The sequence below is a fragment of the Orycteropus afer genome, unplaced genomic scaffold, assembly GCF_000298275.1.
Source record: "Orycteropus afer afer isolate SDZICR_OR568_19922 unplaced genomic scaffold, OryAfe1.0 scaffold00008, whole genome shotgun sequence".
Classification (NCBI taxonomy): domain Eukaryota; kingdom Metazoa; phylum Chordata; class Mammalia; order Tubulidentata; family Orycteropodidae; genus Orycteropus; species Orycteropus afer.
In genome coordinates, this window is record NW_006921595.1 from 24,755,380 (window position 1) to 24,774,027 (window position 18,648).

Here is an 18,648-nt window from a genome sequence, read left to right on the forward strand (position 1 = left end):
TCAGGGGTCAGTGCCAAAATGTCTTTTATCATGAGTTGGAGCTCCTTATTCCTGCAGCTGGCTAAGCTTTCGTTGGCCAGTTGGAATTATTCAGGGCATTATGGTTTTTAAGTTCGTAATTGTCTTTAGTGTTCTGGCTTATTTGGTTTATGAAAATGACTGTACTAATTTGTGTTAGATACACAGTAATATTTCTGCTTAGAAGGAAAAATCCATTTATAATGTATGTTTCTGACAATAACTGTATAAACAGAAATAGAATCCATGTGAAACATAGAGATGCATTTGAAATAAGTAAGAGTTTGGCAAATAAAATGAAGGAAGGGTGTAAAGAAGTATTTTTAAACTGTGGGTTGTAACCCACTCTTGAATAGCAAATTTAATTTAAAGGGTCTTTGAACCCTCTTAAGATTCTTAGACGCCAGTCCTGTCTTCCACGGTGCCTCTTGGCTTGGAACTGCCAACCTTTCGGCTAGTAGTCAAGCGCATAACTTTGCCATCCAAGGACTTTTGTACTGAAGTATGTGTGTATGCTGGGTTTGGTTATACTGGGTTAAAAGGTTTTTTTTTTTTTTTTCCTTCTGTAATTATCTTTTTTATTGACCTTGAACAAAACCAGCCTGTGGGCCATTGGTATAAAGAGGATGAGCTTGCCTTGCAGCTATAAAACTCTAAGAAATGAATTTCTATGATCCTTTTATCACTTGGAAAATAGAAATAATCAAATTTACCTCACTAGGCTAATGTAAAAACTAAGTTAAGTGATATGTATTAAAGCACATAGAATGGTTCATGGTTCATCTATTAGACAATAGATGATAATTATTTTATGGGCAGTAACTTTGTCAGTAATAACAGTAATTTTTGACATTCCATAATGCATTAAATTTATGCCCAAGAGTCTTGAGACTTCTGCTGTGGATACACAGGTATTCAAAATTATACATCAAAGGACAAGGATCTGGACTCTGCAGTCTGGTAGAGCTATGGTAGTAAATAAAAAAAATAAATTCACATTTGTCTGGAATTATTCCTTCTATGCCAGTAGCTCCTAGTTGATTGGGAATCCATTGGTCATTCAGCCCTTTAGCCATCTGTTCCATACAACTCTTTTGTTGCCAAGTGTACCTCAAAGGTTAGTTGGGGTTTGATTGACTTTAGGCCTTGCTATGTACATGTATCTGATTTCAGATGCTTCTCTGTAACTTGGAACTAGCAATTTATTGTGAACAAGTTTCAGTTAAATTACCACCAGCTTGGTTATTAGCAATAATCAACAATGGTGAATGACTACCATTCAAGTCCTCCACCCTTGTCTTGGAACAGGCACAGTTAATGGGTTTCAGAGAAAAGTGAGGGCCATATTAACCCACACCACAGTCATTTGTTCTTGTTTCTCTAGTTAAATGTCTGCCATGTGTCTCCAGATTTTACTTATATTTTCTTCTTTCTTACTCCTGGGCAAATTCCTTGATAGCAGAAAAGATATCTTACTCATTTCACTGACAAATATTTGGCATAAATAGATGTGTCCTGATGATCCGTATATAAATCATATTGTAACACTCACTTTTTTTGGTATAATTTTCCCTGAAGCACAAAATATTTAATCCTTCCGAGCTGATTTTTAAGGAGCTTTGGTGACACAGTGCTTAGGGCATTTTACTGCTAACCAGAAGGTTTGCAGTTCAAACCCACTAGCCGCTTCATGGAAAGAGGATGAGGCAATCTACTTCTGTAAACATTTACTGCCTTGGCAACCCAATGAGGGTTACTAAGAGTCAGAATTGACTCAACAGCAGTGGGTTTGACTTTTTTTTATTTTTTTCTGGAGCTGATTTATAGCTTGCACTGCCAAGAGCAGAGAAAAGTAAAATATGAAAGTGGTCCCTCATATGTTCAATTATGTCTACGTTGTTTACAGTAGTCATAGGGTATATCTAACTCTGCTATACTGGAGTTACAGATAATTTGATTGTTCAATACCCAGGAAATGTATGTTGTTGTTGTTAGCTATGGAGTGCCTGGGTGACATAAATGGATGAAGTGCTCAACTACTAACCAAAAGATTGGAGGTTTGAACCCACACAGAGATGCCTTCTAAGAAAGACCTGGCAATCTTCTTCTAAAAGGTTATAGCCTTGAAAACTCTACGGGGTGCAGTTCTATTCTGCATACATCAGGTTACCATGAGTTGGAATCAGCTCAATGACAAAGAGTTTTGATCTTATTTTGGTTGTTAGCTGTCATACAGTTGGCCTGTAACTCATGGTGACCCCATACACAGCAAAGCCAAATGTCCTGTACAACCTCCATGATCAGATTGCTGTAATTCAAGGGTTTGTATTAGCAAGTAGATCATCAAATCTTTTCTCCTGGTCTCTGTTAGCCTGGAAGGGCCACTGACACCTGTTCAGCATCATAGCAATGCCCAGCCCTCCACTGACAGAATGGTAAGTGGTGGTTGCTCTTGAGATGCACTGGCTGGGCATTGAACCCAGGTGTCTAGCATGGGAGGCAAGAATTCTATCACCGAACTGCCACTGCCTCCATTTGAAATATATGTTTCTCTACATAGTCTATGCATTATCTCTTATTTTTTTATTGATTTTATGTTTGACTGCACCGTGAATAGTTTAAGAATATAATCCATTCCCCGCCCCCCAGGTTTGAGAATGAATAAAGGTGCCATCACTCCTCCCCGCACTTCTCCTGCAAATACGTGTTCTCCAGAAGTCATCCATTTGAAGGATATTGTCTGCTACCTATCGCTCCTTGAAAGAGGAAGGCCTGAGGATAAACTTGAGTGTATGTATTTTTTCAAATCTAATTTACTTACCATGGATGAGGACAGAAGTAGAGAATGCATATTTATTAACCTAAAATTGAATCTACTATGATTATCTAAATTTTTGTTAAGTAATCCTAGGTAACATTAAAAAAATTTCCTTCTATCACAAACAGACCATTCAAAGATATTAAGGTTCTATTAGCGTCAGGTGTTTATTAATCAAGTTCCATTTACTACAGAATATTTCACATGAATTTATTTTTTTTTTAATGTGTCTCAGTTCTGAGCTAGCAAGATGTTATTGGAGAATATCTTTTGAGTTGTTTTGAAAACACATTTGTTTCCAGTGTGAAAAGAGGCCTTCCCTCTTTTCTCACCCAGAGGCTTCACTCAGGGGTAGACTATGTCCCCACAAACTTGAACTGTCCTTCCTTGAAAGTTTCCCTTGAAATCATCAGAAATAACACTTTTTTTTTGCCAGCCACAATGACTTCTGAAGTGCCAAATGTAAGACCTTCTTGTATAGGACTTGACTCTGAATTTTATAAATACTTAAACAAAAGATTTGTTTCTTCTACGGTATGGCAGTATTTCAGATAAGGAGAGAATTTCAATCTAGTGGACAGTAGAAAAGGACTCTCTTTAATGAAATACAGTGACTGAGCTCTCTCTGGTGGCAAACTGAACTCATTGCAATGAAAGGAAATATTTTTCATTTACTCTGTGCTTGACAACGTGATAGTCTATCCTATCTCCAAAGCCCTTTCTAAGCAAAGAGCTGGGAACTTATTCAATAGTATGATTAGCTTGATTATACTGGATATCATTAAAATGAATTAATGCTACTAAAATGGCAAGGAAGATAATCAATCCTAACTTTGTTATTTCTAGAGCAAATATAAAACTTTGTGATGTCTCAGAATAATGATTAGAAAGTATGCTTAGCTAAATTTAATACTAACTTATTGGTTATATTTCTTCTACTAATAAAGAATTTACCACAATTTAAATGCAATTATTTAAGTGTCACAGTTGCTTAGATTATGAATAAACCATAGTAACATCATTCTTTAAATATATTATTATTCATCAATGTTGAATATTTGCATTTCAAGGTATATTTTGTATTCTTAAGAACCTAAATAAATCTCTCTCATTCCAAAATAAATATTAACATTCAGTGAATCTCTATTGAAGTGACAGCCAGCAAGTTAGTTTGTTCAGGTGTTATTAGGACCATGTTTGAAATGATTTTCTAATACCAAAATGGTCTTTGGTGTTTCCATTTAATTATTTTTTGGTCAACTGGAAGTATATTTTTTTAAGGTAGAATTCCTAAGGAACATGTTTCTGAGTTTTCAGTTTCTGTCTATGAGTTTACTTGGTCTTTGTCTACAGTTGTGGGTACAATATTAGTCCACATATCATCAATATCATTTAAAGAATCAAGTCAAAATTGACCCACCATTTACCACTCTTCAGTGATACATACATCCTTTTCCTGTGTTTCTCCTTTGAGTGTTCCAAGCTCAAACCAGATTCATTTGCGTTTTCCTCCTTTCTTAATCGTTCACAGGAGCTCTGGTGGCACTGTGGTTAAAACAATGGGTTGTAAAACTGAAAGGTCAGTGTTTCAAACCCACCAGCCATTCTATGGAGAAAGATGAGGCATTCTGCTTCTGTAAAGATTTACAGCCTTAGAAACCTTATGGAACAGTTCTATTCTGTCCTACATGGTTACTATTAGTCTGAATTGACTTGATAGCAGTGGTTTATCATTCACACTACAAGCAGGCTTATTAAGGCCTATTATTACTAAAATGTTCACCAAATTCTTTAAAGTAACTGAATTTCAGTCTATAAAATGGAAAGTTATTAAGTTGTATCTATATTCTAGTTATGGTCTTGTTCTGTCCTTTACTATCTTTTAATTCATTGATCTGAACCCTGACTGCCCGTCAAAATCATCTGGAAAGTTTGTGAAAAATGCAATAATTCCTTTCCCACATCAGTTACATCAGAATCAATCTCCCTCACTTGCTTTCTTGCCAATTTATCATATATCCTTATTTTTCTATAATTGTACATTTGTAAATTCCTAACTTTCACATATTCTTTTATAGAATCAAAAACACAAAAAATTCAAACAAAAAAGGAGCTCCAGTGGTGTAATGCTTAAGGTATTTAGCTGCTAACTAGAGGTTGGTAGTTCGAACTCATCAGCCACTCCACAGAAGAAAGATGAAGCAGAAAGATTTATAATCTTAGAAACCCAACAGGGTCACTGTGAGTCAGAACCAACTTGATAGCAGTGAGTTTGGTTTTGGTTTAACTCTCACATGTTCTTTTATAGGTTACAGGTCTTTTATTTCCTCATTAAGACTTAAAGATCATTTGCTATTGTTGTTGTTATGTGCTGTTGGGTCATTGTCAACTCATGGTGACTCTATAGGACAGAGTAGAACTGCTTCATAGTTTTTCCTAGGCTGTAATCTTTATGGGAGTAGATCACCGGGTCTTTTCTCCTGCGGAGCTGCTGATGGGTTTGAACTGCCAGCATTTAGGTTAGCAACCAAATGCTTAATTATTGACCCACCAGGGTCCTTAAAGAACATTTAATGGTGGTTAATTTGTATATATACTTACTTCCACAGGAATATGATTCATTAAACAAGAAAGAAGAAGAGTAGAAAACACTTTTAAAATTAACACAGAAATTGATGTGATTAAGCACTTAATATCTTTAGTTTTTGCCAGATTCCCAGACTAACTGAATCAGAAACACTGGAGGTCAGGCTGAGAGCAATCTGGGAATCTGCATTTATCTGAGAATTTTCATTTTTAATAAGTCCCAAGTGATGGTGGTGCTGGTCCAGAGACCACATTTTGAGGAGCACTGGCTTACACAATTTCTCCTGTCCAATGAAAACACATACATCCACAGAATGTTTCTGAAATGACTAGTTTTTTTTTTTTTTTTTTTTAATGACTGATGAATGATTGCAGTAGTTTATAGGTTCTTATACCAGAAAACTTAGATAAAATAATCACATTGTTGTGGATATTTATAAAATGTTCAACTTTTTTCCCAGAATGATGCTTTATAGCTCTCTTCAGTGATTCTCTCCACTCTCCTTCTTCTATCCAGTCTTTTCTGCCAAGTTCTTCCACAATCTTTAGTATAAAGCTTATTTTCTTACAAAAAACAATTAATAATCTCCCAAAGTTTCTACTAACTATGAGCCACACCTTCACCCTCCTTTTCTTAACCCAGACCTAATTCTTCTCTGAGTACCTTGCCTGCCCTGAGGCCATTGCAGGTAGAAAGTGTTTCTGCACCTCTTCCCATATATCCTTTGGAAAATGTGTATGCTTGTGTGTGTGTTGTGGGGGCTGGTTAGAAGTGTTGGAAAATTCCATTTTTCTCTCTCCTTCTTATTGTCCCTTACCAGAATAATAATAGTTTATCTCGGAGGGTTTCTCTGAGGATTAAATGAACTACTATTTGCTCACATTGATACTGCCTTGGAATCCCAAGGAGGGGTTATAACCTTGAGTATATCCCATATGAATTTAGAGACCATCCAAAGAACAGATTTGATACATTGGACACCAATGACCAAAAACAGACCAGTTGTGGTCAAGACCATCATATATGAAGAAAGCAAAAGGTCATTAAAAAGAGAGAAAGAACCAAAATAGATATCATCACAGACTCTGAAACATGCTCTTGAAGGGAAAGTACCTGTAGTGAATGGAAGAGACGAGGACATAAAAGAGCTGAGCAAAAGATGTCAAATGATAGCACAAGAAGACAAAGTAAAGTATTAAAATGAAATGTGCAAAAACCTTGAATTAGAAAATCAAGGAGGAACAATATGCATGGCATTCGTCAACTTGAAACAACCGAAGAAAAACATTCACATTGTTCACATGTTACAATATTGAAGGCTTCTATGGGCAAAATATTGAACACTGCAGGAAGCATCAAAAGAAGATGGAAGGAATACAGAGTCACTATACCAGAAAGAATTGGTCAATGTTCAACCATTACAGAAAGCAGTATATGATCAATAGCCAATGATACTAAAGGAAGAAGTCCAAGCAGCACTGGAGGAATTGGTGAAAACAAGGCTATGGGAATTAATGGTATACCAATGAGATGTTTCAAAAAGGTATGAAACAGTGAAAACTCTCCAGTAATTGACTAAATATGGATGTACTGCTGGAGGCACTCACTCATTTATGCCAAGAAATTTGGAAGATAGCTACCTGGCCAACAAACTGTAAGAAATTTGTATCTGTGCCCATTATAAACAAAGGTGATCCAACAGAATGTGAAAATTATCAAGCAATATCATTTCACTGGTAAATAAAATTTTGGTGAAGATAAATAAAAATTATTTCATCAGCATATTGACAGGAAACTGCTAGAAATTCAAGCTTGATTCAGAAGATGGCATGGAACAGGGAATGTCATTGCTGATGTCAGATGGGTCTTGACTGAAAGCAAAGAATACCAGAAAGATGTTTACTTATGTTTTATTGACTATGCAATGGAGCATGTGTTGATCATAACAAATTATGGATAATATTGAAAAGAATGAGAATTCCTGATCATTAATTGTTCTCATTAGGAACTTGTATACAGATGAAGAGGCAGTAATTTGAACAGAACAAAGGGACACTGCATGATTTAAAATTAGGAAAGGTGTGTGTCAGGGTTGTTTCCTTTCACCATACTTATTCAATGTGTATGCTGACCAAGTAATCTGAGAAACAGGATTGCTGTTTCTGTGTATGAAGAATAACATGGCATCTAAACTGAGGGAGAATTATTAACAACCTGTGAAATGCAGATGACACAACTTTGCTTGCTGAAAGTGAAGCTCACTTAAAGCACTTACTGATGAAGATCAAAGACTACAGCTTTAAGTATAGATTACACCTCAACATAAAACAAAAATCCTCACAACTGGATTATTAAGCAACATAATGATAAATGGACAAAGGATTGACATCATCAAGGACTTCGTTTTACATGGATCCATAATCAACTCTCATGGAAGCAGCATTCAAGAAATTAAATGCCATATTGCACTGGAGAAATCTGCTGCAAAAGACCTCCTCTTTAAAGTGTTAAAGAGAAAAGATGTCACTTTGAAGATTAAGGTGTGCCCGACCCAAGACATGGTATTTTCAATAGCCTCATATGCATGTGAGAGCTGGATAATAAATAAGGAAGACCAAAGAAGAATTGATGCCTTTGAATGGTGGCATTGGCAAAGAATATTGAGTATACCATGGACTGCTACAAGAATGAACAAATATGTCTTGGAGAAAATATAGCCAGAAGGCACCTTAGAAGCAAGAATGGCCAATCTTCATCTCATGCTTTGGTCATGTTGTTAGAAGGAATCAGTCCCTGGAGAAGGATATTATGCTTGGTAAAGTAGAGGATCAGCCAAAAAGAGTTAGGCAGTCAATCAGATGGATTGACCCAGATTGGTTCCAGCATGACAATGATTGTGAAGATAGTGCAGGATGGGGCAATGTTTTGTTCTGTTGTACATAGGGTCACTATGAGTCACAACCAATTCTGTGGCACCTAAGAACAACAATATATTGAGGTCACAGAGATTTAGTAAAATAGGAATATAGTTCTATGATTTATAGCATGACACAAGACTTCATCTGGCTTTCAGTGCTTTCTGTGTTTCTCTGCTTATTAATTTATGCCTGCTGGTCAGAAGTTAATCTAGATATTTTGCTTCTTCAAATCCCTACCTATTTAAGCATCATCTTATTTACTAGTTGTCAATTCTTAAAACTTCCTATCATATAATCAAAAATCTCATCAACTTCTATACCAAATTTTTCTTTTTCTTCTGACTTAGGGGTTTGAGGTGCCTTAATAGCTTTCTATTGAATAACACTAGGAAAAAATACCTGGAGATCTTCCAAACATTAGCCAGTGAAAACCCTCTGGATCACATTGCTGGTTTTGTTGTACATGGAGTCACCATTAGTCAGAGTATTCGATAGGAGATAACACCAACAACACTGAATAATACATAAAAGTTAAAGTCCTTAATTTATCATTGATAAACTGAGGTAGTTTCACAATTTTATCCTAATCTGCTTTGCCAGTCTTGCATGTGGCATTGACCTCCACATATGTGCACAAATTGTCCTAGTCAGTTGGGGCTATCATTCAACCAGACAACCCTTACAATTTTCACTTTCATGCCTTTGTTTATAATATATATTTGGTGAGGATATTTTTTCCTCAATATGTATCTGATCCAGTCCAATCTATGTTTGAGGTCTAGCACATATCTTGAGTGCTCTTGCCATCTCCTAATCAAACTTATTTTGTGTGCCTCTCTCTTACCCTAGAACTCTGTGTAAGTGCCCATGTTAGCACTTATTAAACATGTGAGTTTGTGTATGTTTCAATAAATGAGAATTGACTTGAACTCTTTGAAGTTAATGATTGCTTGAGATGAGAAAAATAATGGACTTAAGATAGAAATAATATCATTTGTACTTTGACTTCAAGTTGCATGGTATTCACATTTGAGTTAATGCTTACCAACTTATTTATCTCTTAACTGCAATATATTTGAAATTAGCTCACTTACTGAAAACATATTGCTGAATAGAAGCCAATAGGACAATATCCAGGAAGTAGACAATTGACATGGAGATAATGAAGATGTACCTCCAAGTGAAAGCACTTCTATTTATAACATTAATTTTAGAACTGAAAATTAATATTGAATGAAACCCTAAAGATCATCTAGTTAACCTTCCTGTATTTTATCAGTGATAAAATACCTAAGGTGCACTGTGTTGATTGAACATTAGGAAAGAAGTGATAATAGTGTGTTATTACAGAGGGCTGGGCCAGAAGGGGGCTCGTATAATACAATCTGTTGATTAGAGCAGATCAGTTTGGGTTTGGGGTCCTTTGGAATGTAAAGGTAGGTTATTTGGGTAGAGAGGAGTGGGTTAAAGCTTCATGATTATAGCATAGATTTTCCAATAGTGTATTATTAAAATAACCGGATTAAATGAAAATTATTCCAGAAAACAGTTTACATAAAGGATTTTGGGAACCATTTGAGCAAAGCATTAGAAAGCATTGAGTTTCTGTCTATGTTGCTAGAAAATCTGACAACAAATATCTGTGATAGTTCCACAATTTGATTGATGTAATTGGCATCATTAAATTGTACATGGGAATGATGTTGCATTAGCAAATATAGTATTGTCTATATTTTTACAAGAAAAAAAGAGATTCTGAGCAGTAATTCTTTTTTGGCTCTGCTCTAACAATTTTAAAGTAGATCTTGAAATACATAAAACAATAAAAAAGATTGAAGCAACTCTTGCTAAAAGCTTTCTAAAATATATATTTTCTAATGTTTAATAAAAAAAAAATTCTGTATTGGTATTTCCACATCAATAGCATATTGTGGAAAGTGTAAAAACAGAACAAAACAATAACTGGTGCTTTCTTAAAGGTAAAATAAACTATTAAATAAGAAAATAATATAGGTAGGCATTTGAAAATCTTTTGAAAGTAAAAAAAAAAATGGATATAAGAATTGCTCTCATATTGCGTAATATGACTTTTCTTTGATCTTTTAACTAAATGCCTGTGTGGGCACATAATTGTTTCTATATAAAGTGCAATTACATGAGCATAAAAATAGAAAAAATCTGGGTTAAGTTAGTTTAAAACTTTATAAGAAGTGCCCACTTTTGGAAGCTATCATGCTGACAGAATGATTTTAACATTGACCTTTTATTATTTTTACACCTAAAAATCCAATAGCCTTACCTTAGTTTTAAAAATACCTATTTGTTCTATAGGCTTACTAAGACAAACAATTTTTATTTTTATGTAGTTACTAGCTGTCTTTTTTTTTTCCCTTTCTGATTTGCTTAATTTTCTTTGTCCCTATCACTAGTCTATCTCTCAAATTTGCACAATTAATATAAATCTCAAGGAACCCTGATAGTACAGTTTGTTAAGAGCTTAGATCAGCTGGTAACTGAAAGATCTGTAGTTCAATCCTACAAGCTTCTGTGCCAGACAAAAGGCCTGGTAATCTGCTCCCATGAAGATTATAGTCCATGGAATCCTGTGGGCCAGTTCTACTCTGTCATATGGGGTCACAATGAGTCAGAAGTGACTCACTGACACACAACAACAAAACAGTGTAAATCTCACACTCATTAAATCACCAGGGAAACTAGATTCTGTCCTTTTCAGCTTTTCCTCTTTCATCTTCTGGAAGATGTTGATCCTGGAGCCCTAAATCCACTGCCATTGAGTTGATTCTGATTCATAGTGACCCTCAATGGGTTTCCAAGGCTGCAAATCTTTACAGAAGTACATTGCTTTGTCTTCCTCCTGTGGAGCAGCTGGTGGGTTTAAACCACCAATATTCTGGTTAGGAGCCAAATGCCTTACCCACTATGCCCTAAGAGCTCCTTCCTGGAGCCCTAACCATTCTGATTTTTCTGGACTATGTTTATTTTTAGGCATGCCCTAGTATGGTTGTCCTGGTATCTCCCCAGCATTCATCCTTTTCTGTGTGGTATCTCTTTCTTGAATCTATCGTTCTTCTTCTTGATTCACTCTTTTAGGCAGATCATTTTCTCCAGGAACTTTGTGAGAAATAAAGAGCCCTGGTAGAGCAGTGGTTAATTCCTTGGCTGCTAGCCAAGAGGTCAGAGGTTAGAACCCACCAGCTGCTCCACTGGAGAAAAATGTGGCAATGTGTTTCCATAAAGATTTACAGCCTTGGAAACCAGATGTTGTAGCTCTGCTATGTCCCATAGGATTTCTATGAGTTGGAATTGACTCCATGACAATGGATTTTGTTTTCTTTTTTTTAAAGAATGAGAGATAAGAGATAAATTTGGAGACCACATATGCCTGCAAATGTCTTTATTTTACTCTTCGTCTATAGTTTGTTTGGCTTGCATTTTGTAAACATAATCTTCTAGTTTCCAGTATAGCCAATGAGGAAGACCTTGCATGACATTCTAATTTCCTATCCTGTGTATGTACCTTCATACTTGAGTTGAAATTGACTAAATGTCAAGAGGTTTCTTTGTTTTTGTTTTAGTATATGACTTTTTTTTTTGGGGGGGGGGCTTCTTTATTCTTTGCCAGCTATTAATATATTTGTTTCTCAGTGTTTTGAAATTTTTCATTGATGTGCAAACTTTTTTTATCCATAATTCTGGTTTGTAAACTTATGTTCTTCATTTGTTTTCAACCTTTTCTTGGGTAATTACCCTCTTTATTTTATTTGCTCTATCTTTCTGGAATCACTATTATCCAGATGTTGAATGTCAATGGACAAAACTCTGAATTATTACGTTCTTCTTTTTTCCCCTAATCTATATGTACTTTTCATTTATTTTAGGTCTTTCATTCCATATCTGAACCATCTTTCAAATCCTGTGATGACTTTTTTCCCTTTTTTTAACTTTTCCTATCATAATTTTAATTTCAGAGAATCTATTTGGATTTCTGCATGATTCTTAAATACTCTTATTATTTCATAGACTCAATTTTTTCTTTTATTTATAAATTCTTTACAAACATGTCCCACTCTGTTTGCTTCTTCCAAATAACTTTTTTGAGAGGATTGCTTTCAATATTTTACATAAAGGAATAGCAGTGATGTCATGGATTGGTTGGTGAGGTTTCAGTTAGTCTCCTTGAATATGAGGAAGGGAACTCATCAGTGTATATCAATATATACAATAGTTGCTTACTCCATTGCCGTCCAGTTGATTTCAACTCATAGCCACCCTACAGTGCAGAGTGGAACTGCCTCATAGGGTTTCCAAGGCTGTATTCTGTCTGGAAGCAGACTGCTACATCTTTCTCCCATGGAGTGGCTAATAGGTTCAAACCGTGGACCTTTTGATTGGCAGCTAAATGCTTCACCATTGTGCTCAGTGTTCCTTATAGTTCCTACTGCTGCTGTAGCAACAACAAAACAAACCACAAATGGGTGGATTTGAAGGTCAAAAATCTATTTTCTCACAGTTTTGGAGGCTCAAAATCCAAGGGAGAGTCTGCCACGTCAATTCCTTGCATGGGCCTCTCTCCTAGTTCCCGGTTTCTGTCATCATCCTCGATTCCCCTTTGCTTGCACGTGGGTCCTCATGTAGAGTCTGTTTTCCCAGTGTGTGTGCGTCTGTGTCTGTTCTTCCCTTTTCATAAAACACCGTGCAGAACTGTTTAAGTCCATGTCCCTTACTCTAGTATGGCCTCATTAACATTAAAAGGAAAACCCTATTTCCAAACTGTCATACTTAGAGGTACAGGGGTTTGGACTTCAACACCACTTTTTTAGGGACACAGTTTAGTAGACTTGCACCTAATACTCTGTCTTATTCTGTGGTACCCTATACTCAGGATCCCTGTGGTTTCTGCAGATTGCTATAGAGAGCAAACCTCCTGCCTTCTGCTCTGGTAGTTTCTCTATATTCCCAGTAACATGGTATAAAGTGCAGTATTTGAGGAGCTAACTTTTCTTCCAACGAAGATTATAAGTTAATTTTCTAACTACCACCCTTTCTGTGCCAAACTGTGCCTCCTCTCTACTACCAGAATAAATTTACATTTGTCAGGTTTCTAAATCAGGTCCCATTTTTACATTTGTTTTCCAGCTTCTAAAATTGGCACTGTTTCTTCCTCTGACGTTGTGTGTGTATGTGTTTGGTGTTTTATCCCTTGCCTTTACTGAAGTGGCACTTCAGTAGGATGCCAAGGGAAATACGTGTGTTCAAACTTTCATCTTTTGTATGACCCCATGACAGTTTTAAATTAGCAATGTAGACTTTTCTCTGAGCATTAAAATCTTAGACTTTCTCTCTCTCCACGATCCAAATATAGGACAACTTTTCTCCTTGACCTTGACTTGGCAATATTTCATTCATATTATGGGAAAATTTGAGGAAAATTAGCATGTTTAAATTAAATATTTTAATCCTTTTCATAATCTGTGCTTCTTTTTGTGAAGGTTTTCTGTAATTTCAGTGATGTTTACTATTTTTTTTTTTTTTTCTTGGCACTGAGGTGTTACACGTCTTTTGATACATTTAGTCCTATGTATTTACACTTTGGGATGCTATTGTAAATGGCCACTGCCACAGCTGCTGCCCCTTCCCATCACCAAAGTGGTGCTCCTATTACCCACGAGGCATAAAATAACAAGCACATAGAATTGCACAGATCAGAACTATTTGAAATGATTTAGTAGTTATTTACTCCAGTGGCAATTAGCAGAGTCACAACATCCCTGATTCTAACATAGAGTTAGGTCATTGTAAACCTTTGCCTTGTTCTTGGTAGTTAACCCCTTCTCTGAGTGGTGTGTAATTTATTGCCACTTACAAAAGTAATTTTAGCATTTGCTGCTGCCTTAGAAAATTTTGAAATGCTTAGTATACATATTTTGGTAGGTTTTTTGCTGCATTTTATTCTTATTTATTGAGGATATGGGAGAGAAAAATCAAGATTTGAAATAAAGATAATTAAATTTTTGCCTGGCCTAACATTATTTACCTGACTTTAATTCTTCAGTACATATTTTTACATCTTTAAAATGTGTTTATCATTAATATGTTTTATATTAATGTTTATAATTAAACTATCACTTTTAATTGGCAACTTTTTTTTTCCTTTTAGTGTGCTACAAACTAATTTTGCAACATATAAATTGTATAAAAATTGCTGAAATATAATTTTTAACAAAAAGTAATAATTAATTTATAAGTACATGCTCAAGGTCATTGCATAATTATGTCTCCTAGTTATCAATGTCTTTGTTAGTATTATAAACTTAGGACATCATGATTCTCCAGGAAATTACACAAACCCAACATAAACTCTCACTTCCACTCCTCTATTTTTACAGCTGTGTCATTCTCTGTTTATGTCAGAATGGCACCTGCAGCCTCTTCCAGAGTCTCCTGGTGGTATGTGAATTATACAAGGGAGTCCCCAGCCAGCCGTCAACCTCTGTCATCCTCCCTTCTTGGGCCCACTGCTGCTTTCCTTTTCCTTTCATTATTGCTTCAAAGATTAGTTACCCTATGAAGCTCCATCTGAGTGTCAAACAAATAAACCATCATAACCATGATGATGAATTTTATATCAGAAAGAATTCTTTATTTTGGACTTCCCTTTCCTCTGCCACACTACTTGGGGATCAGTCATAACATGGCTTATACCTATACACAGATATGTGGATTTGACACACATATTTGTGTATTTCCTCACCTGACTTTCACCACTCATGTGTATATTATGGCAGGAGTGATTTTTCTCATTTTACAGATAAGGAAAGAGTTCTCACATAGTGGGTGGCAGATTTCAGATTACAGTTTATTTCTATAACTGAATCAATTGTGTTTTCTTCTTATCTATTCTGCCCTTTAATATCCTGACACGGATTGTCTAGACTACTTCTGTTATTTTTGAGTTTCCATTTAATAATATTCTAATAAAGAGCTTGACCAAGCAATGACACTTTTCATGTTGCCTAGAATAAAATTAAAGTATATAGGCTTTATTGTATCTGTTATCTAGTCTTTTTATTTATGATTAATTCATTTTTCAATTGAGGTGGAAGAATGATAGCACAAATTGATTGTTTTGAGGAGGGAAGGAATTTAATAGTTATGTTCAGCTAGAAATGCATTTTAAAGAATATGCCTTAAACTAACATTGATTTTACTTGTCTATAACCTTTTTCCAACACCTCTTTTATTTCTAGTTATGTTTCGCCTTTATGACACGGATGGGAATGGCTTCCTGGACAGTTCGGTAATTTTTTTTCTTCAAATTTTCTGTGAAAATTTCAAAGTAGTTTCTTCTGAAAAATCATCTGAAAAATGCAATGAATAAATTTATAGTTATTACCACAGAAGACACACTTAATATAATTTCCATGTACTCATGCAGCATTTTTATCATCTGGGTTTTTGAAAAAGAGTGATCTGTGAAAACTGGTAGGATTACAGCTGTTCTATTGAACATTTTTGCTACAAAGACATTACCTTTTTTTTTTTTTTTTCTTGCACTGAACTTAGATAAAAAAGGAAGACTCCAACGTGGTCTGAATAAAACATAAAGTTGAGATCGTTGAACTAGAAAGAAGGAAACATTATCAGCAAGATTCAACACTAAGGAAAATATGAAGAATATGAGTAGAATTTAAAGGAATTAAAGTTAATTTAACTATTTTATTATTTTCCCTCTTCTAAAAAGTATTCTTAGTTGAATATGCTGTTGAAATAAATGGATTTACATATTGCTTTGACAAAATTCCCTTTTTAAAAATCTCATCCAATTTTATATGCAACTTGCACTCTATACTTTTAGTTATAAAAATGATAATGGGAGAAGGTACCATATTTGTATGATTAACTGAAAAGAATAATACAGTTTTTAAGTTTCTTCTTATGATTTGTCTAAAAGGAGTAATTAAATATTTTTGACTGTAATATGTGCAAATCAGTCATGGTTTTCAGAGAAGGTGAAGTTAGACATTCAGTTCTAGGGAAAAAATAAACCAAAAAATAAATAAATAAAATAACCCAAACCTACTGTCATTGAGTTGATTCCAACTCATAATGACCCCTATTGGGTTTCCAAGGCTGTCAAACTTTACAATAAGTAGATTGCCTAATCTCCCTTCCGTGGTGCAGCTGGTGGGTTTGAATTGCTGATCTTCTGGTTAGCAGCCAAATGTCTTACCAAGTATGGCAGCAGAGCTCCTTCTTAAATCCATCTCAGGTTCCCTTTAGTTACTTATTTTACATTAGCTGATAGGATATTTTGCATATTATATTATTTATGACTAAAATAAACATTTTCTCTGACAATGACTGAGTTTCCCTCATCATCTTATAGACTTTCAGGAGCAAAGTAATGAGGGTGTGGACATTTTTATGCAACACTGAGTAGGATGATGCCACATCAGCTTCTCCAGACTGAGATAAAAATATAAGATGCCTACTCTAGGAAATGACTGCCACTCTGCATTGATGCTGTGACTTTGAGATTTCTTATGGTTAAATCTATAATTTTTAAGTGCTATTTTTTTCTTAAGTGCCTGATATTCAGTTTTTGTTTAAGAATATTAAACTATGATAAAATTGCTCATTTTCTGATGACATTTCCCAGTGAATAATTTAGATTTTTTGAGATATTTCAATATGTTTATTTTAGCACTTTGATTACACTGATACAAAATGTATTACAATGCAGATTTGTTTCATATAATGTTGCTTTTTAATTAAATTTGAAAGATGTTTCTTTATCAGGCTTTTAGCTGTGGATTTGCAGATGATTTAGAAATCTATTCAAATGCTTTTTTTCTTTTTGCTCTCTGCCCATTTTTTATAAACATATAGTAGATTACTAGCAATATTGATTACTATGTTCCCAATATTGAACAATGAGTTGTGGATGAGTAAATTTGTACATAGTAAAGCTAGATTTTTTTTTTTTTTTTTTTTTAATAATCAAAGATCTTGGTTTAATTTTTAGACTTTTTTCTCTACAGTCTCTTCCCTAGTATGTTTTCTTAAATATCATGTTAAAATTGTACCATTTGAAATGATTTGTCTTGGAAGTTTAAAGGTGTAGCAGTTCACTTATTAGAGGCAAATAGAAAGAAAATGAGTTATTTGAAGAATGATCATTATGTCTAATAATAGTTAATGTTTATTACTTACTTTGTGCCAGACACCAATTAAGCGTATTTTACATAAAAACATGTTCAGTCTTCACAGAAACTCCATGTTGCAAATTGAAGGCTAGACTATCCATTTTACTGATAAGAAAACTGAGTCTTAAGAGAAGTCAAACCTCTGATCTAAGATATTTAGTAAATACCCATGGGAGGTAGAAGAACATACAATAAAAGAGCTTAATGTATTTTCAGACCATAGTCTCTTATTCTTTTTATGTTTTAAATTATTATCCTAGAAAGGGCCACTTAATCCATTTAATTAACTTAAAATTACAAGCATTTTACCAAGTCCTGCTTAATCTTTTCTGGAGATAGATAGGGAAAAATTAAAACATAGAATAAATATGTATGGAATATTTTTAATTTATTTAGCCAAGCTATGTGTATTAACTAGCAGTTCTTCAAAGAACTGGCATTTGAGCAGACTAATACAAAAATTCAAACAAAAATTCTATCCCCTTACAAAATAAACTCTACATATACTTAGCCTCCTGTCCTCGACCTTGAACACTCCTCTAGCGGAACAAGCCATCTCAATAAGTGGTTAGTATACAGTCAGTATACTTCCCAGTATATCAAAACAAAAATCAACCTCTCAGTTGCCCTCCAACACTTCCTTCCTCCCTTCCACACCCTTTTCAAGCCAAAAGGTCAGTGCAGTCAGTGACTTAAAATCGCAGCTTGTGGAAATATGTAGGCTCCTATTTAATCAGGCTGCCTTCATGGAGAAGAAACTTTTCTTTGTATTATTGCACCCCCTCCTGGTGAAAATTTCAAGACAAAATGTAAGATTGATTCATGTTCATGTTCTTTTTTTTGTGTGGGAGAACCAGTGTGCACTCAGCATTTGCTTAAGTGCTTGACTACTGTCTGAAAGGTTGGCAGTTCAAATTCAATCAAAAGTGTCTTAGAGGAAAGACTTAGAGGTCTGCTTCTGAAAGATCACAGCCTTGGAAACTATGGAGTACAGTTCTACTTTGCACATATGGGGTCAATGGCTACTGGTGTAGTTCTGTGTTTTTTAGGGTTTCTGAGTAATTGATCAGGCATATATAT

The 18,648-nt window shown here is 34.9% G+C and overlaps 1 protein-coding gene across 1 annotated transcript in view; it reads left to right on the forward strand.

Annotated features, from left to right (window-relative positions):
- Positions 1-18,648, forward strand: part of DGKB (diacylglycerol kinase beta) — a 913,416-nt gene that overhangs the window by 170,687 nt on the left and 724,081 nt on the right. The window contains exons 5-6 of the mRNA XM_007946219.1: positions 2,668-2,808; positions 15,610-15,659. Of these exons, the coding sequence (XP_007944410.1) occupies positions 2,668-2,808; positions 15,610-15,659 (191 nt within the window). The remainder of the gene's footprint in view (positions 1-2,667; positions 2,809-15,609; positions 15,660-18,648) is intronic.